At 44.7% G+C, this 27,925-nt stretch overlaps 3 protein-coding genes across 3 annotated transcripts in view; 1 reads left to right on the top strand and 2 right to left on the bottom strand.

Moving 5' to 3' along the window:
- Positions 1 to 3,077, top strand: part of LOC126534468 (DNA mismatch repair protein Msh3-like) — a 30,946-nt gene extending 27,869 nt beyond the window's left edge. Inside the window, exon 16 of the mRNA XM_055072209.1 lies at positions 1,440 to 3,077. Coding sequence (XP_054928184.1) covers positions 1,440 to 1,761 — 322 coding nt within the window. The 3' untranslated portion in view covers positions 1,762 to 3,077. The remainder of the gene's footprint in view (positions 1 to 1,439) is intronic.
- Positions 3,078 to 3,106: 29 nt separating this feature from the next.
- LOC126533580 (uncharacterized) lies at positions 3,107 to 5,362 on the bottom strand. Its single transcript, XM_050180742.2, has one exon. The coding sequence runs from the start codon at positions 4,725 to 4,727 to the stop codon at positions 4,203 to 4,205; it is 525 nt and encodes a 174-aa protein (XP_050036699.1). The 5' UTR covers positions 4,728 to 5,362; the 3' UTR covers positions 3,107 to 4,202.
- A 3,997-nt stretch (positions 5,363 to 9,359) lies between these two features.
- Positions 9,360 to 27,183, bottom strand: LOC129385552 (uncharacterized). Its single transcript, XM_055072211.2, has 6 exons — positions 26,041 to 27,183; positions 22,322 to 22,354; positions 20,645 to 20,809; positions 14,323 to 14,505; positions 13,332 to 13,503; positions 9,360 to 11,279 (listed from the first exon to the last, which is right to left on the bottom strand). The coding sequence occupies exons 1-6, from the start codon at positions 26,102 to 26,104 to the stop codon at positions 11,216 to 11,218; spliced, it is 681 nt and encodes a 226-aa protein (XP_054928186.1). The 5' UTR covers positions 26,105 to 27,183; the 3' UTR covers positions 9,360 to 11,215.
- Between the last annotated feature and the right edge of the window lie 742 nt (positions 27,184 to 27,925).

The raw sequence follows: 27,925 nt of genomic DNA on the forward strand, positions 1-27,925 counted from the left end.
AATCCTTACTTAGCCCTCAATTCTTAAGGAAGGAAAGAAGGCGACACAGCACAGAATTCTGTCGCTTTCTGTTATTTTGTAAGAATTGCGAACTTGGTAAGGCTTTTCCTCAACAAAAGTATGAAAGCACGCTACAGAGAAGACAATCACAACAAGCACAATATTGCTTCCAACTGGTGTTTATTGAAAGGTTAACAACAGAATGTGTCCAGGAAAACAAAAAAAGACCAGTTGACAAGCAGACACAGCAGTTAATCTTCTCTTCATGTGGTTAAAAGGACGCTAAAAGAAGCACTAATGTAAGCTTAAACAGTGTTTCTTGAAAGCGTCTTTTTTTTAATTCTACGGAATTGGGCTGATTATTAGACGATGAAGGTCAATAATCCATTTTCTAAAATTTCGCGTTGATTCCGCAGAAGGACATAAGTCAGTGGGATGATGCAGATTTCAACACGATTTCATATTTTGGCTGTTGGGGCTCAGTAAAAGTTCTCAAAACTTGCTTAGTTCAGTGTTTGGCTCTTTTAAAATACAATGCAGTCTATATTCACAGGTAAAAAATTAACCAGATGCTAGCAGGCATCGTCAAAATCCATGACGTTATGGTGCACTGGTGGGGGAACATGAAGGCAGCGTTGCCAACTGTCTTTTGTTGTGCATTTTCTGGATTATCAAGCCACCTCTTGTCGTAAGAGTAGTTTTTTTTTGTGTTGTTGAAAGGCAACTTACGAATACAGCACAAATAGTTCAAGGTACCAGAGTTTTTTTATATTGTATTGGATTTAATGACATGTTGCTGCACCTTGAAAGGTGCAGGTGCTCGCGACTTTTTGAATCATTAGTCATAATGGGCACAAGTGTCCGTGAGGATAGAAGCAGCAGAAATTCATTCTGAAAGCGAAGACCATCAGCTCTCTGTCTACATTATTGGATAATAAACTCTGGTACCTTGCATATTTGCCCAAACTGCATGGTCTTGTTAGGAACGAAGCATATCACTGACCATTGTAAACAAAAGATGTAGTTTCAGCATCCATACAGATAACGGATCCATATAGAAAGGCATCCGTACAGGTCTCGAAATGTTGTGTTTCGACTATGGTCAGTGATCTGCATCTTTTGTTACAATTATTTTACCTGACCAGATGATATCTTGTCAAGCTCTAGACCGCAGAATTATCTGTTATATCTGTGTGTTAATTTTTTTCTTGATACATATTTTGTTGCCTCTTTAGTAAGTGCCGGTTCAAAGTAGCATCATATTTGTATCTGTTGTGTCTGTGTGTTATATATATATTTCTTCCTTGGTATATTTTCTGTTGGCTTCTTACTAAGTGCCAGTTCGTAGTAGCACAATGTTTGTTTCACTTGTTCTTTTGCTTGTGTCCTTCCCATAGCGCGCTTTTGCAAGCTTGTTGTGGTGCTTTTCAATTAAACAGAATGGGCGCCGAGGATGACATCACTCGATGGAGGAGCACGTTCCTCAGCGAAATGCTGGAAACAACGGAGATCCTGGACAAATGCACCAACCACTCGTTGGTCATCTTGGATGAGTTGGGTCGAGGCACTGCCACACACGATGGCACCGCCATTGCCTGGGCTACGCTTCGTCACATCGTGGAAGAGGCAAGTTTCCGAGCACGTTTGACGTTTCGGAGACCAGTGTTAGTCAACAGCTTAATGGCTCATTCACACCGGCGACTTGAGGAAGTCGTGCGACCATTTGCGACTCGCGATCAAAAAGCGACCGCAGGCGACTGATGTTCACACCGGCAAGCTCGGCTGAGCGCGACTCGCAAGTCGCAATCCCGGAGATCATCGTCCTCAGCGAGAACTCTCGGATTCTACGCTGAATTTGCCGCGACGCGGGAGGAGGCCGGATGTAGACACATGAAAGATCACTTCCGGTGCGCCGCTGATTGGTTTATCAGTTTTGCGACCACGGTCGCGCTACTGAGAAATCGCGCAGAGAGCGACTGGCCCAAAAAGGTCGCTTTTCAGGAAAAGCGGCCGTTTGCGACTGGTCGCTTTGCCACCAACTTGGTCGCGTGACCACTGTCAGTCGCCGGTGTGAATGAGCCCTAAAGGTCAAGTGCAGTGAAGTTTGACGTCTTGTTAAGGCATGCGTCGCCAGAAACGCGTGCACATCCAGTTTGGTCGCAGGGTGTGAGGATACTCGCCCTACTGCTCAGTCTTGCTTCTGTTTTCTTTGGTATTCTATTTTTTTTTCCAATTTGAAAGCGAGAAAACAAAAATGGAAGAAAACAGAAGGGTGAATTCACATGGCAAGCTGGGCGAATTGGTGATTGAACGTGTTTCTATGGGTGGGCAGCGCAACCCGGACGAAGGACGAGAGGAAGTACACAATACGAGCACATGAGCTTCCTTATGCCCTGTGGGCAAACCGGATGGGCACGCCTGTCTGTGGTGATGGCTGTCTGATGGCATCCACTGCATCTTCAGTAATGCTTCAGGCATGCCCTCTGCCGCTAGCAATTTGTTTGGCGCTGGCAGTACCACTGAAGCCATCTTGGTAAAGCAGCAGGGCTGGTAATTGAGAAATTTTTGGATTAACAGCCTTAAAAAGTGCCTTAGCAGACAATGTGCAAACCTGGTAGTTAGTGGATCTGATGCAAATCTCGGCGCACCGCGTCCGAGATTTTCAGTGCACCGCGGGCGCTGTGCAAATCTCGGAAGTCATGCCAAAACACTGCACTGGTTCTCGGCATCCAAGGTTCTGTGCCCTGTTCGGCAAATGGCCATGGTGACGCTTTCCTTTTTTTTTTTGTCCAACATCTCTTTCTGCAAGCTTTTTATGAACCATACACATGTATTTCAAGTGTAAAATATTGCATGAAAGCTGCTTTTATACCTGCACTATATGAAACTAGGCTTCTTTTGCAGTAAAAATTTTGTTGCAGTTGACCTTTGATTACATTGATAGCATCTACACACGGAGAGACAGCGGTGTTTCTCCACAGTCGTGTCTAGCACCATGTGGCTACCACCCTTTGAACTTGAGAAATGTGATCTTGCATACTTAGCGGTTTTACTGAAAAATTTTATTTTTCCCACTGCCTGCTGAAGCGATGTAGCTAAGGTAGCTAAGGGGACCCTGAAACACATCTTGAACGCAGTAAAAAAAATCAAATTGATGTGTATGAGGCTCCTGTGTATATGTGAGCCAAATAACATTGCACTGCACGCAGCAGGGAATTACACTGCCATGTCGAAAGCAGTGAACAGACGCTTGCTCTTGCATCTACAATGTCATTATCGAAAGCCGATTGATAGCAGTTCGCCGACTAACGCTATTAATTGATTTCATGATCGCAACAACATTCTCTGTAACACATAACTGCTAATTCAGGGTTAAATAAATGAAAAATATGTCTCCTATCTCAAAAAGACACAAAAATCATTTCATTTTTACGCTGTGCATAGCTGCGTGACCTCCAAAACGGCAGCGTCGTGCTGTGTGGCATAGTTTACCGCAGCCTCCATAGGGGGCCGTGACGAGCCCTTTCGCCGCTGCTGCACTCAACTTTTGGCCGGGGCTTTGCCCTCTAGTTTCTCCGCTGTGTAGCTTCCAGCGCAATAGAGGAGAGAAAAAGAGAGAGAAGGCCGAGTATCGGTGCAATAACTCCTCATAGTTGAAGTAATACTAAAAAAAAATTGCCGGCATGAAATTCATGAGGCAACATACTTTATTAGTGAGGCCATTCTACGATTAGTTGGAAAAGTGTTTCAGGGGGGCCCCTTTAAAGGCGTAGTTGAACTAGCCTAGACTCATCATCAGGAAAAAACAGCACCGCATCTGACAGATTTTATTTTCCCTGCATTTGTTTACTTATTCATTGCACTCACAAACACAGTCTGACAAAGTGGGCTTCATTCGTTGTTTATGTTCGTTGTACAACCGTGTTCTTTGTATTATTGAGGTTCGACTGTAGATAGACAGGAGCTCCCGAGATGAAGCTTCTTCTTAGGGATGGAAAGAAAGAAACACAAGGACAAGGTACTGACTCGCATCTGGCGATGTAATATAGGGCTGCAATCATCTAGGCTGCCGCTAGATTGGCATGCGCACACAAGTTGCAACGTGCTAGCGAGTTTTGCCGTGGTCTATGAGTGAGCACATGAACAGAGAGGAATCAGAAGGAGGGGTGTCGCAATCAGCACGAACCTTGACAAGCAAACCACTAGTGGCGGTCGCGCAGGTAGATGAAACATTCGTATATGCGCTGCGTGAGCCGTCCATAGTCGCGCAGGGCGATGTAGTCGCGCACGTTGCGCTGGTCATCGTGCTCCAGGTTACGGAACTCGTCGGGCATCACATCAGGCTGCACGTCCGGCCCTCCATCCAGCCGAAACTGCTCAATCCCGAGCCACAGCTCACACAGCAGTTCGCCAATGCTCTGCTTCACGTCGGCAAACAGCTGCTGGAAGGGCTTGTGGTAGGTGGCCTGGTCCATCATGGCCTGCTCCATGGCCACCGCGTAGTACTGCAGGTCGGTGCACGCCGTCTGGTACACTGTCTGGTATACCTCGTCCGTGGTCATAGAGTCGAAGTTGTTCGTCGGCATCTCGGGCAGCCACGGCTGCGAGTAGTCGGCCACTGACTGCTCAAACTCCGAATCCGAGAAGGTCCCCGCGACGAACTTGCGCTTGGCCTCGACGGCCGCCTTGCTGGCAGCCTGCATGAGGTTGGCCACGGTGTCGAGCATTTCGTGCACGATTGCCGGGCTCAGGTTGTCTGCGTCGCCAAACTCGTTGGGCAGGTTGCACGAGTCGGCCCAGGCTGGGCGGTCACTGACGCTGGTGTTGTCAGTCCGGCAGGAGAATGCTTGTTACTCGACAGCCAACATAAATCACATAAAACGTGCTTTTAGCATTTAGATTGTAAAACTCCTCACCAGTATGAATTACCTAGTAATCTGTGTTCAAGGACGGCTACCTGTAAACATGCAAGTAAAAGATTCCCCCTTGTGGAACTTTTTCCACTGCGGAGCGGTAGGTAGGAAATTACCGGTATTAAGCGCAAATGTGGTGTTTACTTTCATAATGCCTTGAAGCATGAGGCCATTGCAGACGTGTAATGAACTAAAGAACACTATTATAGTGAAATTGAGATTTAGAACTATATTAAAAATTTCTTTCCGGGCCGTTGTTATAAGGGGTGCTGGTGATGTGCAAAGAAATATGGGAGATACTACCAGTCTGGGTCCGACTGTCTGCATTTTGTTCACAGAAGCGGTGCTTGGTCTTGTTTGTAACGCACTACCCACCAGTTACCCAGATGAAAAATTTATATCCCAACAACATTGTGAACTGCCACACAGCTTTTGATGTGGAACATGAAGGTAAGTCATGGGCCAATGTTATTTTTGAGCACATTGTTATTGTACTCTATGAACTATATTTGGGACGTGAAATTATTTTAAGTGGTGCAGAAGAATCTGAGAATAGGCTTGCATTTGTCCCTTTTCTGGAAATATGTATTAATGCTTGGCATCCGTGTAAACATTAATAATGCATGTAATTAATGCATGTAAACTTAATAACTCCGTGTAAACATTAATAATGCATGTAATTAATGCATGTAAACTTAATAACTGAGTGAGAGTATGTCTGAATTCATGTGTAAAGGCATCCATGCATGTAATTAGTGCATACACTTATGCACGCAAATACATGTATATGCATTTTTGCACATAAATTATGCATACATTGTTGCATTTATTTGTTAATGCATTTAAACTCATGCAAGTGCATTAACTGAGTGTTTTGCATTCATCCTCTGAAGGTGGAACAGCATTTAAGTGCATTAACGGCTTCGTTAGAAAAGAAAAATTGAGAAAACTAGCAAAGGTATCAAAATTCTTAAACCTCTGGATATTTAACAATCACTAGAAGCATTAAGGGTGGCCTTTCCTAAATAGGGCCTGCTGTTGTCGGCTTCATGAACACATATCCTCAAGTGTAAGCAAATCTGTGCTGCTTGAAAGATGACTTCAGAGATAATTTAATACCCCCTGTAGACACATGCATTGTCTCTAACACCATTGGTGCTAGTCTACATTTAACTTTTTAGTGCAATTGAACAAAAATTGCGAGTGTGTCATGAACAAAGTAAAAATTGGTTGATATGACCATTTGGCTGTGCTTGAGTGGCATTGAAATATATGTGCACGAGTTTGAAACTTTAATTAAATTTTGGGGTCTTACGTGCCAAAACCACTATATTATTATGAAGCATGCCATAGTACCTAAAGTACATCGCGATAGCATTAAGGGCCCCATGTCGCAAAATATCCGATGTCGACGTCGGACGCTGTTTGACGAAAAATCATTCCGAACAACAACCGCCCAGGCCCCCCACGTGGCGCAGAGGTGTTAGTGAACTTATTGAGTTCCTCAAAGTAAAATACGTCAGAAAAATCATAAAGTACAACCTTAACGCAACCTACAGCCATGGTAGCGTTAGAATTTAATTTGAACATATCTACACGAAAATTCAAATGCAAACCCCTTTTCCAAGCGGCGCGGTCCCCTCAGTTTCTTGCAAACATCATCATCATGCTCGCCTTCGCAAGAAAGCTGCAATTGCCAGGAAGCAAGACAAGCAGTTAGGGATCTTTGAAATCCAGCCTGTTCCACTCTTAAAGGTGAAGCATAAAGGTGAAGCTTAAGTGCCTTCCAAATTTTCGACTACCTGGGGTTCTTTAACACGCCCCCATCGAAATGCGGCCGGGATTTGATCGAGCGTGCTTGGGTTTAGCAGTGCAACGCCCTAGCCATAGCCACTACACCACTGTGGCGTATTGTGCATAAGTGTTTAGTGTGCAAGAAACATCTAATTGGTATTCAGATTGGTCAGTTCGAAAATAATGTACTGATAAAAGCAAAATAGCTTCATTTTTGAATACATCTCGCAATAGTTTTTCTTACTTCTTCAAAAAAGCAAACGGTTGGCAAACTAATTTCACAAATAGGCGTTCTCTTTCGTGATGGCCCACCCTGTACATTGCTTAAAGCATTCTTCAAACAGTGTAGCAATATATTTGCTTGGGTCGGTTGATTAGGTTATGGCCTTGAAAAAAAAAGGTCCAGTTTCGCCCTAAAAGCGAAACACCGATTGCGATAGCAAATTAGTGGATAAGCAAGGATGGTAGTTCTAGCGGACGTATAAACGAAACATTCGCTTACTAACTAAATTAACAATGATAGAATGTGTAAGCGTGACTGAACAAGGACGGAGGAAGAGACAGACACACAGAGATAGCGCCGTCATGGTGTGTCTGCTTCTTTCTACACCCTTGTTCAGTTGCGCTTGCATATTCTATCATAGATTCAAACTAACTAGCCCACCAACTAGCCCGCCAACGCGTTTTCACTAAATTGACAAGCACGGTGTCACGCGCACACAGGTAAACATGAACGCATCTCGCTCGATGAGCGCGGAAACACGCTGTCAAAATGCTGGAGTGAGGAATCGCGGCAGCAGCAAGCGAATTGACCTTTGTGCATCTCCCGTTTCAACGGGAACAAATGTCTATGCACAAACATGCACACTGCAAACATCACAGATCGCTTTGAAGATGAGGCCTCCGCTGACGCGCAGTTTGGCCACGTCGCAGATCGCTTTCAATACACACGAGTGCCAGCAATGTGACTACTACGACGTCCGCCAACTGCATGCCCAACACTGTAGTAGACGCCGGGGTTGTCTCCACTCTGTACGGAGCAGCAGGCGAGGAGGACATCAAGGCACCCTAGCAGTCGCCGGAGAACAACACTGCTCCTCCCTCGCCTGGCCCCCCCTGCCTCATACACAACAGGAGAGGGCATGCTTCCGGCCTGCGTCTCTTGCTCGTGAACGCGAGAATGAACCATGTTTGCCAGCTCACTCTCACACGCTTTCACTTGCACACACAGCATATGGCACGCAACGAAGATTTTAGCGCCCTTGGACTTGTACAGAACCTCACGGCGCCGCCGATGGCAGACATGCACCTGGAGTGTCCATATAATTGCTATCGCAGTAAAAACATTTACGCTGAATTGAGCAGAGAACACAGAGTGAGGAGGTGTCAAACATGAATGAACAGATGAACGACACAAGCATTTGTCATGCGGTTTTAATGTGAACATTGCGATGTCTTGGCACTCGCTCCAGCTCTCGATCTTCTGAAATGCTGCTGCTGCTACTACAGCAGTTGAAGATAGAAACATATTGACTACCTAATAAAAATAATCTGCTTCTAAAGTAACTAAGATAACATTTTTTTTCTTTTAACTGCAACAAAGCTAAATAAATTCAATGCAGAGGATGCTGAGCAATAAGTTTTCCATTCCCATACATTTAGGCAGCACCCTCCAAGATAAAGCTTTCTCTTAAGAGGAAGCTTTAGCTCGGCTGTCCCTATCTAAATACGTGTAAAAGGAGAATTTGTTTTTCTCGACAACCACTGCGCCAAATATGACGAGGTTTGTTGCATTTAAAAGAAAAACCTAAAATCTAGTGAATTCTGGTTCCGAATTTTTGATTCAGGTCATAATTATTTTATTAAAAATTGGCAAAAAACGAAACTATCAAGTTTACAACTCCAGCTCAACAACGAAAAATTAGAATACAATTCTGTGAATTGCATCTAAAAGTACATGTAAAGCGGACAAAATTGATGTGTTACACATAAATATTAAAAAAATGTAGTATTATGGAAATATAGTTTTTGCAGAACCCTTGTAACCAACGTAACGAATTCACATAAGATGTAAAATTGCATATCGAATTTGTCCGCTTTGAATGATCTAATGGATGCCGTTTACGGAACCGCGATATCTGTTCGTGATGCAGAGCTATGAATTTGTAAACTTCGGGCTTCTATTTTTCTTAAACGGTCGAATATTTGAAAATCATTTTAACAAAATTCAAGCCCTAAATCGAAATTCCGCTTCCAACAGTCACTAGAATTTAACTTTCTCTTTCAAATGCAGTATATTTCATTAAAATTGGTCCAGGGGTTATCTCAGAAAAACGTTTTTGCATTTTACATGTATTTAATAGGCCGCGTCGGAGTTCGGCCTGAGCTAAAGCTTCCCCTTAATACCTCATAGTATCGCCAAGCTGTATTGGCTCCAGTGCAAGCTTTGTCCTTTTTTTTTTCTTTTTTTTTAGATGCAGTGACATTTTTGTATAGTCTACAGCCTGGTGCTGCTGAGAAAAGTTATGGACTCAATGTTGCCAGACTTGCGAAGATTCCAGAGCAAGTCATCATGCGCGCACGTGAGAAGGCGACCGAGCTGCAACAAGTGATGAAGGCCAAGGAAGAACTTCAGCTACACAATTCATAGTGAAGGCCCTGGATAGCAAGAACCTTCTGTAAATAAGCTCTTGTGATTGTCACATTACATGTACAGTTGTCCTGTTTGCTTCCATATGGACGTCCCTATGCTTGTTTGTACCACCTCTTTTTGTTAGTACTCAGCAGTTGTGAAGTAGTTGTCTGTGGTTATAAAAACTGACAACAATGTGCATGCTAGGGTCACAGTTTAAGTACCTTTGATGCTTTAATAAAACCTCACTGGATGATAATTTGTGTTCAATGATTGGTTGGCTGTTAGGATATAGCATTGAGGACTGGGTGCAGGATTGGGCTTGTTGGTGAAATATGCTTTAAAGTTTGAATAACAGTGCAAGGACAGCAGAGGTGACAGAAGGGACAGAAGAGGAGAACAGAGCGCTGGTCACTGTCTTGCTATGCATCACTCATACTCTTGCTCAGAAGCACGCTGGGAAACTTGCCTGACGGTAGCCAGAAGGTCTGGCAGGGAATGCTTCGGCTCAGCTGGGAACTTAGGTCCCAGCGCTCTGTTGCCCTTTCACTGTTAAAAAATTTGAGGGCTGATTGGTTGGTTGATTGCTTAGGTTATAGCATTGAGGACTGATTGGTTGATTGATTGTTAGGGTATAACATTGAGGACTTATTAGGTGGTGATTGTTAGGCTTTAGCATTGATGGCCGATTTGTTGGTAGATTGTTAGGTCATAGCACTGAGGAATGAAAAGGTTGTTAGGGTTTAGCATTGATTACTGACTGATTGATTGAGTGTTAGGGTTTAGCACTGAGTACAATTAGCTGGTTGACTGTTAGGCTTTAGCATAACATAGCATAGATTTGTCAGTAAATTGTTAGGGCATAGGACTGATTGGTTCATTGATTGTTGGATATAGCAATGAGGATTGATTGGTTGGTAGGTTGTTAGGGTTTAGCATTGATTACTGAGTGATTGATTGTTAGGGTTTAGCACTGAGGACTGGTTGATCAGCTGATTGTTTATGAGGGTTCAGCACCCCAAAGCTGCGCAGGTGCCACAGTGGAGGGCTCCTGATTATAATCTTTACAACATTGGGCTCATTAATGTGCACCCAAATCTTCGTACACCAGCATTCTTGGGGTTTGAGAAGTAAAACTTTCTTTAGAAAAAAAAAAAGGAAAGCTTCTAATAGGGCCCCTGTTCAACTACATGTAAAATATGGAAAGCACTTCTTTGCACCCTGCTAGATGAAATCTTCAATTCATAGAATTAGGAGACTGCAGGAGCCAGAATTAATGGTAATAACTTTGGCAGCTCATATGATCCAACAGGCGTAATTTACCAAGTTTTTAGATTTGGAGCAGGACTGTAAGCTTGTAAATGGGATAACTTTTAAAATTTAGAAGTGGTCTGAAGACAATGCAGTGCTTCGCACGAAATCTAATTATATTGTTTTTTTACATCCAACTGACTTCACAGAAATTGGTTCAGTGCACAGTTCTTGCGTTAAATACTGCCTGTTTATGAATGATGAAGGTGATGCCAGGATCGAAGTAAAGCTTTGTGTGTTATGAAAATGACACATTGTGATGCTGCCATAAAATTCTTTTGCCTTTATTGTGTGGCTGGCCATAACATATGGCATACCTGCAGGTACGTTTTCAGGAAATTCTTAGGAACACGAGGATCTTGAATTTGCAATACTTTAGGGATTACTGAAGAAGTGTTTTCTTGGATTGGGCACAATTGCTATGCTAATTGGTATTCAGGTGCGAATGATTTCTGCAGAGACGCCCGATGCGTTCTGTGTGAAAAAAAAAACAATGGTATTTATGAAGACGACATGTCGTACTGGCATTCTTCGCTTGACGTCACACCAACGCATGGGCACGAGTTCATGCAACAGAGGCAGCATTTCGCTGCCTTTCGGGGGTAGGCACTGGGAGCGTGATCAGCGCACTGCAATTGAAAGTAGCGACGGTACATGTAATACCACGAGGTTCAATAATTTTCGGTTGCATCGGTGCAAGAACTTTTGACTTGAAAAGAAAATCGTAATTCACACAAAAATATAAATGAGCTACAAAGGAATCCCGTGTGGGTTACTCACCAAGCTTCGAATTTAAGGGACAAAAAATACATTTTTCATAGTCCAGCTATCAAACCTAACATTACGGTATGACTCTTGTAAAGGCCGCATCTGTTTTCCGGGAATGCATGAACTGGTAAAAAATGAGCGCAACTCTATTGGGTAAGTTTTTTCTGTTCTCGATCGCAAATTTTGGCGCACGGAAAATGTACGTAACAGGAACATATCGACTAGGTTCTGTTGTATTCGTATTTTTGAATAGCAACTATTGCATTCTTTATTGAAAGGTTAACAAGAACATATCAACAAGGTTCTGTTGTATTCATGTTTTTGAATAGCGACTATTGGATTCGTTATTGAAAAGTTTAGAATATTCACATACCCCTAGCCATAATGTCACAACATTCTGCTCCCACGTGACTCCATGTGTCACGCTGTCATGACGCACACACTTCCAGGGAAACTAAACCGAAACAGGTTTGTTCAAAAGCTATTGTAGTAAACTCTGAAGCATAGCATACAGGGCGTTCCAGCTAACTCTAGCCAGAGTTTAAAAATATGCTGAGGCACCAAATGCACGTTGCTGACTTTTGTACGAAGTCGCACTAATTTTTGCATTCGTAATTACATAATTAGTCAAGATTGATTAACCAACTTTGGAAGCAATGAAGCTAGACAGAAAATTCCAATTAGAAAGTTGTAGAGCGCTTTTCAATATGTCCGGTTAAACAGCTTCTAACTCTCTATCTACTAGGTATTAGTGCTTTTTCACTTGCTGCAGATGCCCGCGAAAAAAAAAAAAAATGCCACGTGACATGCCTGCTTGCATATAGTGATTGCAAGGCTCTCATACATTTCTTGTACAAACAAACAGAATCTAGCAGGGTGTGTTGCCAAATAAAAGGCAACAGGGCAGTGATGCAGGCGTTGACTATGCAATTTACATTACCGATGTGCTTCCCTCGCGGTGGTTCACGATAGCGATAAGCAGGTTCAGCGGCAGCACACTCTTGTCAGGTCAAGTTAAAAATGGGAAATCCACACTGTACTGCATGCTAAAGCACAAGCAGTGGCCTATGGCAATTCTTATCAACCGGAAGAGACAAGTAGCACTGTGACAGTCACCATGTGACAGCAGCACCTCGAGCCTAACTATCACGTGACGGATAACCAGTAGACGATTGAAGCAGCTACTCATGGCTGTCAGCGGAATTTCTACACTGTGATTTCCCCACCACAAGAGCGCAAACATGTTTCAGCATGTATGTCTTATGAGCTCCTTCACTCTAGGAGTGCGTGTCCTGCCTTATGTGGCTCTTTAGAGCTACTCAGCTCTAGCGAAATGCCGCTTACAACGAAGTAGTACATTTCATGTCCCGAGGAGTTCGTTATAACGGGGTTTTCTTTACTGTACAAGCATGCGGGACGATATCTGCTGGAGTGCGCATCCCGCCTTACCACAGCTTTTAGCGCCTCTCAGCTTTAACGAAATGCCACCTATAACGAGGTACCTTTTCTGTCCTGATGACTTCGTTATAACGAGGAGTTCGTTATAATGGGGTTTTCTTTACTGTACAAGCATGCGGGACGATATCTGCTGGAGTGCGCATCCCGCCTCACCACAGCTTTTTAGCACCTGTAAGCTTTAACGAAATGCCACCTATAATGAGGTACCTTTTCTGTTCTGATGACTTCGTTATAACGAGGAGTTCGTTATAACGGGGTTTTCTTCACTGTACAAGCATGCGGGACGATATCTGCTGGAGTGCGCATCCCGCCTTACCACGGCTCTTTAGCGCCTCTCCGCTTTAACGAAGTGCCACCTATAACGGGGTACCTTTTCTGTTCTGATTACTTCTTAACTAGGTTTTCTTTACACTGCATGAGCATGCGGGGCGAGATACATGCAAAATTTTTCTGACCTTGTGCACATGTGAGTGCAGTGGCTGACGCTGGTGAACCCTACAGATTCCGGGCAGATGTGTGCTCGCTGCTCACAGTGTCCCCTGAAGAACGCCACCTGGTATAGGTGTGCCGACAGGTTGCACACGGCCAAGTTGTTGTTGCCACACTCGGCCGGATTGGTGCCTTCGTCTGCACACGTGGCGATGTGGTTATTGCAGTCACGAATAGTACATACGTGCAGACACACAGAGCATGCACAGCTTGTGTTGGATAACAAAGGTGACTATACATGCAGAGGAGGTGCGCATTTCGCAGGCGACATCTGTGCTCGTGAAGTAGGAGCAGGGCGAAGGGGGGTGGTTTGCGTGCGTACGGCACATACTGCTTGGTCACCCGATGCGAGAAGGGGGATTGGCGTTCCCATGTGTGGAGCATTCCACTTGTCGTGCAAGTAATTCCTGCCTCTTCAGGTAATCCACTTGAGCAGACCAGATTGTTTAATATCTTATATGTGGTTATTCGAAAAACCTTCTCGGATGTATGCCAACCCGAGCAGCTCATACTTCAAAGACAGTGAAGCTGTATAAGCAAGCTTTCTCATCGTAAAGCTGAAGCCTGCCATCGATGCTGAGATTTGAGTTACAGCGACGCCACCAGGTGCACGCATCGTCCAATTAGGTGCTGTTTAAAGGCTGCTAAAAAATCTATACAATTGCCAGCTGTGCGGCATTTCCAAGATGGGTTCAGTGGTATATCATAGTCATTTATATCAAATTTATGTAGCGTAAACTTTCGTTGCAGTTGCCCTTTAACAGCTTCGCTGTAAAAAGAAAAGTAGTTTTGTGGTGTGTCTTATGAATAGATGGATGTACACGGACATGTCGCGAGCTGACATAGTTCATGAAAGCTGTCGCTACAAAAAAAAAAAAAAAATAAAGTGACCTCCAGCTACTCAAGAAAGTTCACATGATGAAGCCGAAAAATACTTGTGATCAGTGGAGCGTTCACCTTTGCACACATCTATGCACTCTTGCTCGGAGCTGAAGCCCTGGCCAATGAGGCAGTAACCCCTGTCCACAGGGAGGCAATAATTTGCGAAGCGGTAGTGTGCCGAGCTGTCGGTCTCGACGCTCGGAATGCAGGTATGCATACGCACAGGTGCCGAGCAAGCGGGATTGCGTCGCGGACCACCTGCAAACAGGGTCAAGATTTTCTTTTTACTGAAAATATAGCTGTTATAGGTTCACATTACTTTGAAGAGGCTTATTAGGAGATCAATGGGAGAGGTCTTCGTCCTGTAGTAATCGCAGGGTTCACAGCCCTCCTTGAAAGGTCCCTTGAGTGCGAAACTACCATTTTCTAGACCTTGAAAGCCCTTAAACCTTGCTTTCAGCTAAGCTTATAACGAATCTTAGTGTATTTGAATACAAAGTTTATGCAAGACAAAAGTTTAGCCATTCTAATGTGACTAGCAGAAACTGTACCTTTAAGGAAATACGTTTTTTTTTCCTTACAGAATACAGAATGTTGTTATTTTCCAACAAGTTTGCTGGGGGTTGTCCAGGTGAAAAGCTGCAACATACAGCTTGAATGTGCCTGAAGGCTCTCGTATGGCGGCAGTGTGTCTGCTTTCGGTGTACAACAGAAAAAAAAACTTACAACATATTGTACATATTGTAATACTATATCACTGTTAGCACATCTCTTACCCTGTATTTTTTCTATATGTATTCACACATGTATTCTAATTACTGTATGCTATACTCTTTGATTGTACTCTTCCCCTTGCACAATGTCTCTAGGAGCCTGTAAGGTATCTTTAAATAAAATATATACAGTTAAACCTCGATATAACGAAGTCGGTAAAATCGGCAATTCGCTTCGTTATATCGAAATTTCGTTCTATTGAAATTCGACCTTTTATGCAAATAAGTACAGTTGCCGATCGATTTAACTTGCACGGGAAGGGGCCGCGGAATTTTCTTAATTATAGGGCAATCGAAAAAAACACTAAACATGTTTGAATGAGAAAACAGTTCATTTTGATAAATTTGGGAGTCGACGACGAATGATGCGGTTTCATGCCACGCACGTCGACGATATCTTCTCGGCGGTACGAATTAAGCGAAGCCAGCCACGCTTTTGCGTGCACTCCGCCCCCTGCGGCTGATAGCGCCGCCCGCACTGGGACGGCGCTATCAGGAAAAGCGCTGGCAGCGAATGCTTCGTCTGCCTCTCGCTCCGACGGGTCACCGAAACCCTAGATTGCGCAACCTCCAATGCTAAACGCGCGGTAAGACAGCTTACGTGGTGCCACGCCATCTCGGCACGCCCGCTCTTCGCACACGCGGCAGACTACCTCTAAAGCAGGGTGCGCGGCTGCGTACGTGCTCAGTCGCGTTTACAGCAATGCGCATGCGCCTACTTACGCCCTCCCCCCGTTCCGCCCCCTCCCCGACCCCTCGCGCGCTTGATCGCGTGACCGCGAGCTCTCGCTCTTTCCCTTTGCTCTCGCGGGAAGGCGGCACTCGTAAAGCCACCATCTTCTCTTGTCTCACCCTCGCACACTTTCGCTCGCGCCTAAAGCGCGCGGTGCGCGATAGGATCTTATCGCACTTGGAGTTTACATAAATGTGAAGAAAGGGGTTAACCCCCCGATTTTATATAATATGATGCGGCTCCACTTCGGCGGTCGTTCTTGTCGCGCGGCGCGCCATTTGAGAGATGCGTTTGCGAACAGCCGCTTGTAATTCAATCATTTGACCATCTGCGACCGCAGAAGTTTCCATGTATTGTCTCTGCATTTCTTTGCGGTGGCAGTGAAATTTAGTTATACTGAACTTGTATACAAACACACTGAATCATATCGAGGTTCCAAATACATTGTTGTATGGACAAGAGGTTACGAAAAGTTATACTTCGTTATATCGAGAACTTTGTTATATTGAAGTTCGTTATATTGAAGTTGAACTGTATATACAAAAAGTTCTCATCGTGCCCAATTAAGATTGAGCATGAACTCCGTCTGGAAACATTCTGGTGGCACTTTTATTGCGCTCCTAAGTGCCTATCTTGATGTTGGTGCCTATACTGGATTTTCAGAGCTTAAAAATGCCTTTTTCGGTGTTTTGGCCTGGCCTTGTTTTGTTTATGTCATCACCCGCTGAGGAACTAGACTGAAGGCAGCCGATTGTTACCACATGCTTCGCCGGTGTAAAGGCAAAGTGCGTAACACCTTTGCACCGGACGAGAGCTTCAGTGTGAGAAGCGTTCAAACTGCACTACACGATGATATATCTTCACGGTATGCATGATCGAGAAACTTGATTGCTTGGGCATGACTTTGAAGGTTGGGCTCATTTTGGACTTTCAGGAAAGTTTCGCCGCTATCCCTAGTGAAACAGTTGCTAATACAGTTAGCTCGATATTTTAATCTGTTTCGGGAAAAAATCCCAGCCTTCTAGTACTGAAAGAGCTGTGAACGCTTCCAACCGGCAAAAATTCTGTAATGCCAGATGGCGTTGGATCATCGAATGTTCCGAAGTACAAATACGTGCCCCTAATCTCTGTAGATGTTGAGCGTTCTCTTTCCTTTTTTTACAGCGACGCTGTATGTGCCTAAGCGAAACGCTCGTGGTCCGACCACAGAAACCCTACTGCGGAGGTATGAGCCATTGCATTCCTCTTACGTGACGGGCGGACTAATTTCTCGTTGCGTAGGCATAGAAATCTACGTATTATTGCAGGGTGAAGGACACAGAAGGTAATGGCGTTAAGGCTATATCATGATGACATAATTAAAGAAATGCATTTACAACGAAGCTGCATATGCTTAGGCGAAACGCTCGCAAACCGGAAGCTGCGGCGCGCTATTGGCTACGCCGATAGTGACGTCGTTCCTCTCTCGCCGTAAAGATGTAGCGCGTCATTGGCTACGCCGATAGTGACGTTGTTTCTCTCTCGCAGCAGAGCACGCGCACAGCAGTCTCCGACTTTGCCGTAGGTTCAAAAATGTGTTCCCATCTTTAATTAAATGAAATGTGCAGCACCGGTACGTGTGTCACTTGGTAACTACACTGCACAACTGAGTCATAAACACTATGGATAACGCATTACGAAACAAATGCATAACGTAATTCAGCAAGACTTTGATGAAGCCGCTTGATCAACACAATGAACCGCTCATTGCACGCCTTCATTTCAAGCAAAAACTCTGTGTTAAACCCAAGCCGAACGTGTGCGTAACCTCATTAAGAAACAAAAATACGTAACCAATAATTAAGAAGCGGTTTAATAAACCGTCGGAATTAACTCAGCGATAAACATCGGGGCCGCACATTTCAGCTTCGCTGGTTTGCGACATGTACGGGGTGCATCGGCGGTCTTTCTTTTTTTTTTATGCATACGAACCAATATTCGGTGAAAAAAGGTGCAACGTGAAATATTGAAGTATTGTTGTGGCGCCTGTTTGTCACTGCCCTCGCAAATTTTCTCATTCTGTCTAGTCACGATAAATTTCACATAAATCTTGTACCCTGTGCAACTTGCCTCATTCCACTTTATCGACTAAATGAAGTGAATTTAACCAACCAGGTGTTTAGTGAGCCGTGCTCTTTAGAAAACCATAATTTATCTGCAGATGTGCAGCGGAAGTTTTTATTAATTGAGCCTTTATACAAGAGACCTAAAGAAAAGCATTTCGCACCTATATGTGTCTTACATGCCTAAGTGCTTGCTATAGGCACCTATAACAGCATTTTTTCAGTGCCTGAACATCCGGTCTAGGATAATTAACATCGTCTACAAGAGCTTCATCTTTGTCATAGGGAGCCATCTTGGTGGTGGCTGGTGATGCCATAGTTTCCTACAAAAATTACTAGAGGGAATAGTTGTTAGGCTCGTTGGTTCAACATCTTTCAAAGGGGAGAGCAGAAGTGGCGCGAGAAAAAAAAAAAGAAAAGGCCAGTAGGAAAGACGCTCACTTGCAACCGAGTTAATTATAAACTCACTTACAAGTGCAGCGTCTTTCCTGTCCGGCACTATAGAGTGAGCTCTGGCGCTGCAATCGTTCAGCGACCATGAGAATGATTGTTAGCACTATAGTGAATCTAGTACACTATAGTTATATCGCAGATGGGTTTGTCTGATCTTCGCGCCTGTGGCTTGGAAGGACACTGAAGAGAAAAAAATTAATTATTTATTCTGTGTCAGTAAACTACCCTTTACAATATCGAGAACACCTAGCTTATCACGATGAGACGCTTGATAAGCCAATAAAAGCGCAATAGCAAAAAGACGGCTGGCGACGTATCCTTGCAGTTCTCGTACCAGCTTGCTGCAGCTGACGTCATGGATTCTGCCAGTGTCTCCTTGGGCCTAGTTAATTCTTTATTGGTTAAAGACATGCTGCACTGTTTTCTAAAGGAGCGAAAGATTGAACATGGCGAGTTTCGAAAACTGTTTACTGAGCCAACGCGCGGCCTAAATATGAAAATGCAAGAAAAAAAAAAAAGAATTGGAATCCGTGATTTCACAGTGGCGTACCGGGCCTGGCGTTAAGCGTTCAGCGTGAAATTCAAAGACTGAAATATCGACCTTCATTTTCCCTTCTAATAATCAACCTAATATTTTGAAATTAACGACAACAGAGTTTTCAAAAACAACTTGTTCCCCTCTAAACTGTTTTAGTGCTTTGCTTTAGTGTCCCTTTACGGAGGTCTTGTGGCTTCGTTTACTATACGATGTATCTGTCTTTACGTTCGCAAATTTTGAAGCATTCATAATTTTTTTCTAAATCAATAGATGGTAAAAAAGACTGCGTACATTCACAATCACTGCGAATTGTCGTGTTTGTAACGCAATATTTTGTTGGAGGCGATCAATGTGCTACGTCACAAAGCCGCTTGAAGCCACAAGAACGAAACCTAGGCAAAATCGTGCACTAACCTTGATTCACATGCTGACTGAAGCTCCATGCTTGGAGCCATGCGGATACTATGTTGGAGCTTCCTTAGACACCAATGCCAGAATTCCGTCTAGAAATTTTTGCGGGAATCTGTGGGCGATGCTTTATGCTAAAAAAGCTTAGAAAAAATATATGTATACAAGTTTTTTGCAGTGCATGTACAATATACGAATGCCTATTAGAAAGACTATAATGATCCCATTCCGTCCCTTTTCATATTTTTTTCACGCTTTTATTTTTGTCACGCTTTCTTTCCGTCTTTACTTCCCCTTTTCCGTCCCCTGTGCAGGATAGCAAACCGGAGGTTTTAACTCTGGTTAACCTCCCTGCCTTTCTCTCATTTGCATCTCTCTCTCTCTCGTTACAGATGGCTGCGTTTTGATTGTTTTAAAGTTGTTAAGCATCACGGTACTTTAATATTATTTATAAATGATTCGTCATGGTCCTAATTAAATTCATTGAAAATCCTTCATCTTGTTTTCTACGAAAGCTGCTGCAAAATTCGATCAAGATAAGATAGGCTGGCGAATTGATGACGGAGGAGCAACACTAGTCATATTTAGACTGATGGACACCCTGTTTTTATTCAATCAGCAGGAAAAGGTTCGTTACTGTCGGGAAAAATAGTCCAAATTTACCTTTAACTTTCGCACCGAAACTTGGGTGCCGGTAGGTGTGAGAAGAATTACTATATAGGCCCTATAGTATTGAAGACACGAATTTCAATATACTTTCCCATACTTCGACCGTTTTCGCGCGAAAGCAGTTCTCTACACTTGCTCTGGACTCCTAGGCGCATAAAAAAAAAAAAATTAAAACTCAATTGACATTCACGTGACTACTTCGGAAAGTATCGCGCAACTCGGCACGTACAGTCGACCACAAAAGTTCACGGACCTTAGGATCGGAGAAAAAAAAAACGCTGAATATATCCACACGTTCGAAACGCAGGCTGGTGGTATACGCATTTCCGGGCTCTCCTAATGTGCGCGAACAACATCGTGATGCGGCGGTTTTACTGGGTTCGTATACATAGTACGCTCGCACGTCATTCAAGGATACTCCGCGACTTCCGGTTTACGGCGGCGCCATGTTGGGGAACCTATAGGCCTATGCCACGGTGGAAGATAGGCTTCTTCCATCGTGGCCTATGCGCGCGCCTGTTGATAGGGCGTCCCAAGATGGCAGAAGGTAGCGGAAGCAGACGACAGCAGCGGATGCGACGTCACGTGCATACTATGTATACTGTCGCAGGCTGCTCGGAAAACAAAAAACAAAAAATTCTACTTTTTCCAATAGATCCTGCCGTCCGGGAGCTTTTTTGTGTGGCTGACCGTTGGTTCGCAGAAGTAAACGTCTTCTTACCGCAGGCGGCTTCGCAGGACGCCATGTCGCGAAAGCGGTTGTCACCGGCGAGGCAGCTGCGACCGGGTCGGTGGTAGTTGCACATGTCGCCGTCCGGGTCGTACATCACCGGCTCTTTTGCAGTCGACTGTCGGCATAGGGTCACTGGCGGATGCTCGCACATTCCTGCGCATGCAACGCACGCATGTGTGGCACTCGTCGCGTCACCTCCATACGGGAATTCCTAAAAAACTTTATGGGCTTTATAATACCACCACAAGGCAGCGTCGCAACTGACATAAAGGCAGAAGGAAGTAGATACGGCACAGGCGCCGATTCTCGACTGATCTTTTACAGAAAAAACAAAACACGAGAACAAAGAACAAGACATATGCTAGTGTATATGCGAATACAGAAGGCTTTTTTTTAAAACAATAATATAAAAGTTGAAGAGAGGGGGTATATTGTGCAAGCGTCCATTTCGTCTGCCGCTGAAGTGCTGATTGGCTCCGGTTCACCCGTCTCCTTCTCACGCATACTCCAGCCCAGCCATTCAGAACGATCAGCGGCAGACGAAATGGACATACCCACTAGGTGGACACTTAGTGAATACCCCCCGACCCCCTCCCCCTCGTTGCTCGCTTTGAGGTATACCCCGGAGTGACTCGGAACATGACCTTCGTCATGTTCCGGAGGTGAGTTAGATCCTTGCGTAGAAAGGAGGAGACACCGGTCTGAGGAAGCTTAGAGGCGAGTAACGTCAGGGCATTCATTCGCTTTTTTTTTCTTTTTATTTTGCGGCGACAGTGTTAAGCGGAAGTTACATGAATAGCGGTTCTCGTGCGGCGGCTATGAAATCCAATGGTGGCGTGAGGCTCGGCATGGTCGACATCAAAGGCAAGAAAAATCGCCTGCAGTGCAGTTCCGCATCGGATCCCCTAAGCAGCGATATGTGATCAGGGCGTCGGTGCAGAAGGCGCAGACGTCGCAAGCCGGCGTCGGTGACAGAGCATGCCCGGTTGTCGGAACCTGTGTACAGTCGGAACGCGAAGCTACTCATGGACATCGTCAAATTCCGCAGTATGCACCGTCAAATTCCGAAGTGGCGGCATATTGAGCCAATCGGAGAGGCCCGTGGCAGCTCCCTCGGCCAATCAGATCTGACGAGATGTCGCATTCGACAATACGGTGGTGATTTGTCTGCGTCCACAATTTTACTTCGACGCCGAGGCGCTGGCAGAGCCGGCTCAGAATGCAGGAACATGCGTCGGATGTAAGCGACAACATATATATAGGCGTGCTTAACTCGCATGCTGTGAATTCAACCGAAAAAGCTGCGGTGTATGTACAGCGCAGCAACCGCACCTGTTGTAGTGAAGTGTTTGCAAAGGCTTGGTTAGATTAGTGGGCAGCGGCAAATCCAGTCCTCTCCCGATAGGACTTCTGAAGCGTGTGATAACTCCCTTTTGTAGAATCGTGTTCTTTTACACGAGTTGCTCAAATTTACGTGCATGGAGCATTTCCTTGCTCCATGGTATTCCGTAAATCGTTATGCGTACACAGGGGAAATGTTAAAGCTTTCTAATGTGGCCAGCAGACTGCGACGTAAAAAAAAAAAAACAAGAAAAAAAAAACAAGCACTTGAGTTGAACGACTAGCATGCCGGCGATCATCGTATTATAGAAATGTATACGTTACCCAGTATCCCGGTCTCATCCGCTTCTACGAACTCTGCGAATAATAAAAGAGAAAAAAAAGAATAATACATTGGCGTCAGTGCTTTGCTTTATTGGGGAAATTGTCTATACGCTATGGAAATATATCAATAATCTAAAAAAAAGTGATGGGGATCATTCTTATCGACAGCGCACGACGAAAGCGCCATGTCACACAAGAAGATAGAGTATCTGTAGGCTAGAGTTACTGCGTAGGCTCGCTTTAGAGAACCTATACACAAGCTTCCCAAAGGCTCCCTAAAGCGAGCCTACTCTATGGTCGACACAAGCGTTGTAAAAGCTCGAGAAGCTTTAGCTCTATGGTTTGTTGGACCGTCAAAGCGAGTTAGCATAGCGTGCAGACCACGACCTACTGTATAAGGGTCGTGGTGCAGACGAACAGTAGGTCGTGGTGCAGACGAACGAGCGTAGACCTTCGTCGGAATACCGGAATAGCTAGACGGGGAACGTCAGTACAGACACGTTGCGACGATAGGATCGACAGCCATCGTTACGCTGGAAATGATTTGGCACGGTACGACGCCTCTGCGGCACTTTGGAATCTACGTAAGCGAAACTTTAGCGAAGCGGTTAATTCAGTGCTGTACAACTAAACGCGATGCGCGCAACAATCGCGTTTATTAGCATCCGACACGCAACGTCCGATCTCATGCGCGGTTTATGCTTATGCACCGCACAGCTGGGTCACATCTTTGGTCTGATTTGCATGTTTACGTTTATGCGCTCCGCTCACAGGCTACACGCCGAAATGCAAACTCTCAATAGAGAGCTTTAGATTAGGGGACGCAAGCGGCTTGTGTACGCAACTAGGGGCGACGGCATTGCGCATGCGCAGTACCGTCGCCCCTAGTTGCGTACACAAGCCGCTTGCGTCCCCTAATCTAAAACTCTCCAATCAGGCGGATCGACGCGCAGTGCGAGACTTCGGCGTAACGATGCTTGCCGTTTGTCGAGGGAATGATGGTTAGTCGAGGTGCTTGCAGGGAGAGGCGCGATATATTGGGAGCTCTTGGTCCCTGGGCGAAGTCTAGATGCAATTAGTGCTTCCAGGATTAGTGCCTTGTCGGGCAACGAAGGTTAAACAAAAAGCTTCGCTCGAAAAGAAATTGAGGGGGAAGGAATGTGTTATTTCGCCACGACCCATTTTAGCTATCGCATCAGCGGATCACAGTCGGCCATTGCAATAAGCGTTCATTTGTTATTTTGGCTAAACGTAGCGTCGCAACGTGTCGTTACGCAGGCCCTGCTGTTCGCTTCCGAGTCTTCCTGGATGCATCTATAAGCTACGTATAGTTGCTCGGTGTATATCCGTAGCTATCTCTGTCAGTCACAGACTTTTTTTTTGTTGCTTAATATCGTATTTCATCGTGACGACAGTGATGACGATGACAATGTTTAAAGCAACAGGCGCGAGTCTTGGAAAACGGTTGTCCGAGAGGCGCTTGGTGAGCCGTTGGTGGTAATGAAGCGACGACGTCCGAAGACAACGAATTGCACCCTTTGTCGAGCCCTGCGAAGAGGGGAAAAGTGCACCGTGTTTTGTGACCGCGGTGGATTATCGTTGCTTTGTAACCGCCTCGTGAACTGCAGTTTTAATTCCGCCACCGGTGATCTGTAGCCGCCTTTAAACATCACCGATAACTATATGCCGATCCCTATATTATAAAGGAGTATAGACATTATGTGTACCACGTTCCCCCTGCCTTTTATTTTCAATACAAGGTCCAAACCTCACCATAATAATAATTTTCACAATTTACGGATCAGCTTCGGTTTCCGTACCTAGGATGTGAATGCGCCATGACGTCATGAACATCATGACGTCGTGATATACTGGCTGGTTTCGTTCCTGTGATTGCTACTGCTGCCACACGCGAGGGCGGCCAGGAAAAAAAAAGAAACAAGAAAGGAACGCTTTCATCGCTTTTATTTATTTACGAGCAACGCCATCATACCAGCCTTACATATTGCTACGCGATATCAACAAATTTTTGCGCTGCGTCATGATGTTGCGATGATGTACATGGCGTCACGGTCCACCACTTCGGAGACAAAACTGTGCTATCGAGTTGCACACAAGAAATCATGTAGGTCCAACGCACGTGTTTGCACTCTGGGAAAGGAAACTTTCGCGAAGCGGTTTGCGCGATGCGCGCAATATTGCCTTTATGGTCATCTGCGGAACGTGTAATGACATGCAATGTTTTAAGACTGCGCATCGCGGACCGGTCACAGCGGTGACGTGGTGCAAAGTTTACGCGCTGCGCCGTTTCCGTACATATGTCGGCCGAAACGCAATCAGCACTTCACGCGATTGCACGCTGCGAGGCGACAACGCAGCGACTTCGCGAGGACGAAGGTTTGTCGAAGCAAGCAAGAACGGTTAGGAGAGGTGTACGCTCTTGTATACACTGTAAGAACAGTTTACACCCTTTGGAGTGTATACCTGCCACACAACGATAATGGTCATCTGTCTTGCCCGCATTTCCTTTTTTGAAAACGCTGCGCTCGTTACCTTCCTGTCGGGAATGCTATGTCATGCTGATAACGCGCATGCCGTTCGTTAGTGGGAAGTACCGGGCTCGCCGCGTTAAAGAGAGGAAATGCGGACAAGACAGATAACGATTGTCGTTGTGTGGCAAAAGGGTGTAATCTTGCTTAAGAGTGTACGGCCAAGACGAACACGACGCGGAAGACGCGGGTAAGATTGTTTGTTTGTTTTTGTTTGTTTTTCTTATCCGTTTCATTCTCGCGTCTGTGGCCTAATGAAAATTGCTCGTGCACTTGCTCTCGCGCAAATGTGGTCTTGGGTGACCATGCTACACGTATAGGGAGGCACGGGCCTATTCTGCGAGACAGCGTCAGTATAGCCACTATAAGGAAAGACCAGGGAGGGTTCGGTATATAAGGAAGCTTCGCTCAAATAACTCATTTTCCCACCCTTCACGATGTATATCTAAGCGTGATCGCTTTACGTGCGAAAGACGTATACGGTAGAGCTTTCTTTTGTTTTCCTTTCGTTTTTTTTTTTAATTCTGGGGTTTTACGTGCTCAAACCACGATCTGATTATGAGGCATGCCGGGGAACTCTGGATTGATTTTGGCCACCTAGGTTCTTTTTTTTTCTTTTTTTCTAACGCGCGTCCAACGCACGGTATACACGTAGACGTCGCTTTTGCATTTCGCTCCACAATCGAAAGGCAGCCGCCGTTATTTGATTTCACCCGCCGTGGTTGCTCAGTGACTATGGTGCTGGGCTGCTGAGCACGAGGTCGCGGGATCGAATCACGGCCACGGCGGCCGCATTTCGATGGGTGCTAAATGCGAAAACACCCGCGTACTTAGATTTAAGTGCACGTTGAAGAACCCCAGGTGGTCGAAATTTCCGTAGTCGTCCACTACGGCGTGCCTCATAATCAGAGAGTGGTTTTGGCACTTGAAACCCCATAATTTAGTTTTTTTTTTTAATATTTGATATCGCGTCCTCGTGCTTAGCATCACAACGCCGGGGCCACTAAGCAACTGCATCGGATTACGCTAGAGTTAACTTCTACAACTTCGAATATGTGTGTGTTGGTACTGCTTTTGAAAGCTGCGTATATACAATATGCTTCGACCGAACACAAATTTAAATAGACGAAAAAAAAATTTTGAAGAAGATTGCAAATGTTGTAAACTTACCGCACCGTTGTATAGGTCCAACGCAGAAGAAGAAAAATAAGAGTCGTTGCTCCGAGGAAAACATCCGACGAAAAATGGGTGGTAGTGACGTGCGCAAAAGCTAGCAAGAAATTTGAACGGACCAGGACACGCGCGCGAGAGTGAACAGGAATGGAAGTGGTCGTTCGGATTTCCTGGAGTGGTTTGGGCCTTGGCTCGTCGAACACGAGCGATTGAATGTCACGTTTTTTTTTTTTCCCGGTAGGTCTATAGACCCGATTTGCGCATGCCACGTGCACGGAACGGCGAAAGCAAAGATTGGTGCAAAGGGTGCACAAAGACAATGTGCAAATCACTGCGAATTGTACACGTGTCACTTGGGACAAAAGTTTTGTTCGAGCCACCTTTCAACTTGAACAACGGTCGATCCCGCGCATCACAAGACTGTATAGGCAGCGTGCGCTTAAAGTTATATTTCTTAGGAGCATTGCAGGTGTATCACTCGTGCACTGAATTTGTTGTCTGAATGAAGTTTTACTCACCAGGGCTACATCTGAAATGTCAATTTATTACTGATTAATGGGCGTTCACATTTTCATTAATGCCGTACTTACAATCACGCGCTGAAACAGTAGTCGATTAATGGGCGTTCACCTTTTTATTAATGCTGTACTTACAATCGCTGCGCTGAAACAATAATTTTCGTTGATTAGTATCGATCACCTTGCCGATATGGCTAGGGCACAAAACTCAAACGGAAGCCTTTTACTTACGCAGAACAGCCTTCTGCCTGAAGTGTCGAGGTCATACAGTGGCTTTTTTTTTTTTTTTTGTCACGTTGTAAGCTGATTTAAAACGACCGAGTCACTACCACTGTGCTGAATGAGGTTATGCAGACAGCACTACTGCCGATAACAGCACCAGACTCACCTACTGCTTTGCAAAAAAACAGATCAAACGTATTTGCGTAGCCGCAACGGAGGCACGTACTGTCCGGTGGAAATTCGATCTATAACTATTTCAATGCTAACGCACTCGCATAAACGAACGTACATGATTAAGAGACGGAACACAATGTAGTCGATTCCACAGTGTACTGGATTCCAAGTACACCGTTCAACTTACGATGCTACCGCGTCTTGAATCTGAGAGAGAGCGAGTCGGTGAACATTCAACAGACTTTCGAAAAGCTTAGATGAAACACGTCAACCGGCTGCTTCGATGACGTGTACCGGCACAGTTAAACGACCGAATCACCTAAACGGATTGCTGCATTAAAACGTTTAGCCTACACAGTGTACATCTACTGATCTGTCGAACTATCGAAATCACGAAACTGCTTGTACCTTCGTGAGATACGTGATGGGTGTTGCATCGTTCCATCTGTGAAGAATCCTCGGGTGGTGATATAACAGCTTGCTGCTTCATGTTGTGCGTGCCATTCGCGATGGCGATGCAGATGATGGTGTCTGTCGTGAACGATTGGCGACTGCGTCTTGTGACTGCAACCCGAGCCGATCTCTTTGTGACGTTTGAGAAAGAAGAAGAATGAACGTGTGGATTCATGAGGATGGCTCTGTAGTTTCGTAATTTCGTAGTTTCCACGATTGATTTACTTCTCCTTCAATAAATTGTAAGTTTAGAAAATTCAAAAAGAAAAAGAAAACTCAAATTCACAGTTAAAGTATCATTATTACTATATTATTACTCAAAATTTAACTTACTCATGTTTAAGTATATTCTTTATGTATTGCAGTAATAAGTTCTTGTTACTACACCTATCAAGGCAAATCTGACTATCTTATTAAAGACTACTTTATCTACTTTATTACCAGCTTATTTCTCATCTTGGATTATTCATGTATTTTCCTTTTTTTGTATTTGTTTATTTATTTATAAACTAATT

Source organism: Dermacentor andersoni, chromosome 7, assembly GCF_023375885.2.
Source record: "Dermacentor andersoni chromosome 7, qqDerAnde1_hic_scaffold, whole genome shotgun sequence".
NCBI lineage: Eukaryota > Metazoa > Arthropoda > Arachnida > Ixodida > Ixodidae > Dermacentor > Dermacentor andersoni.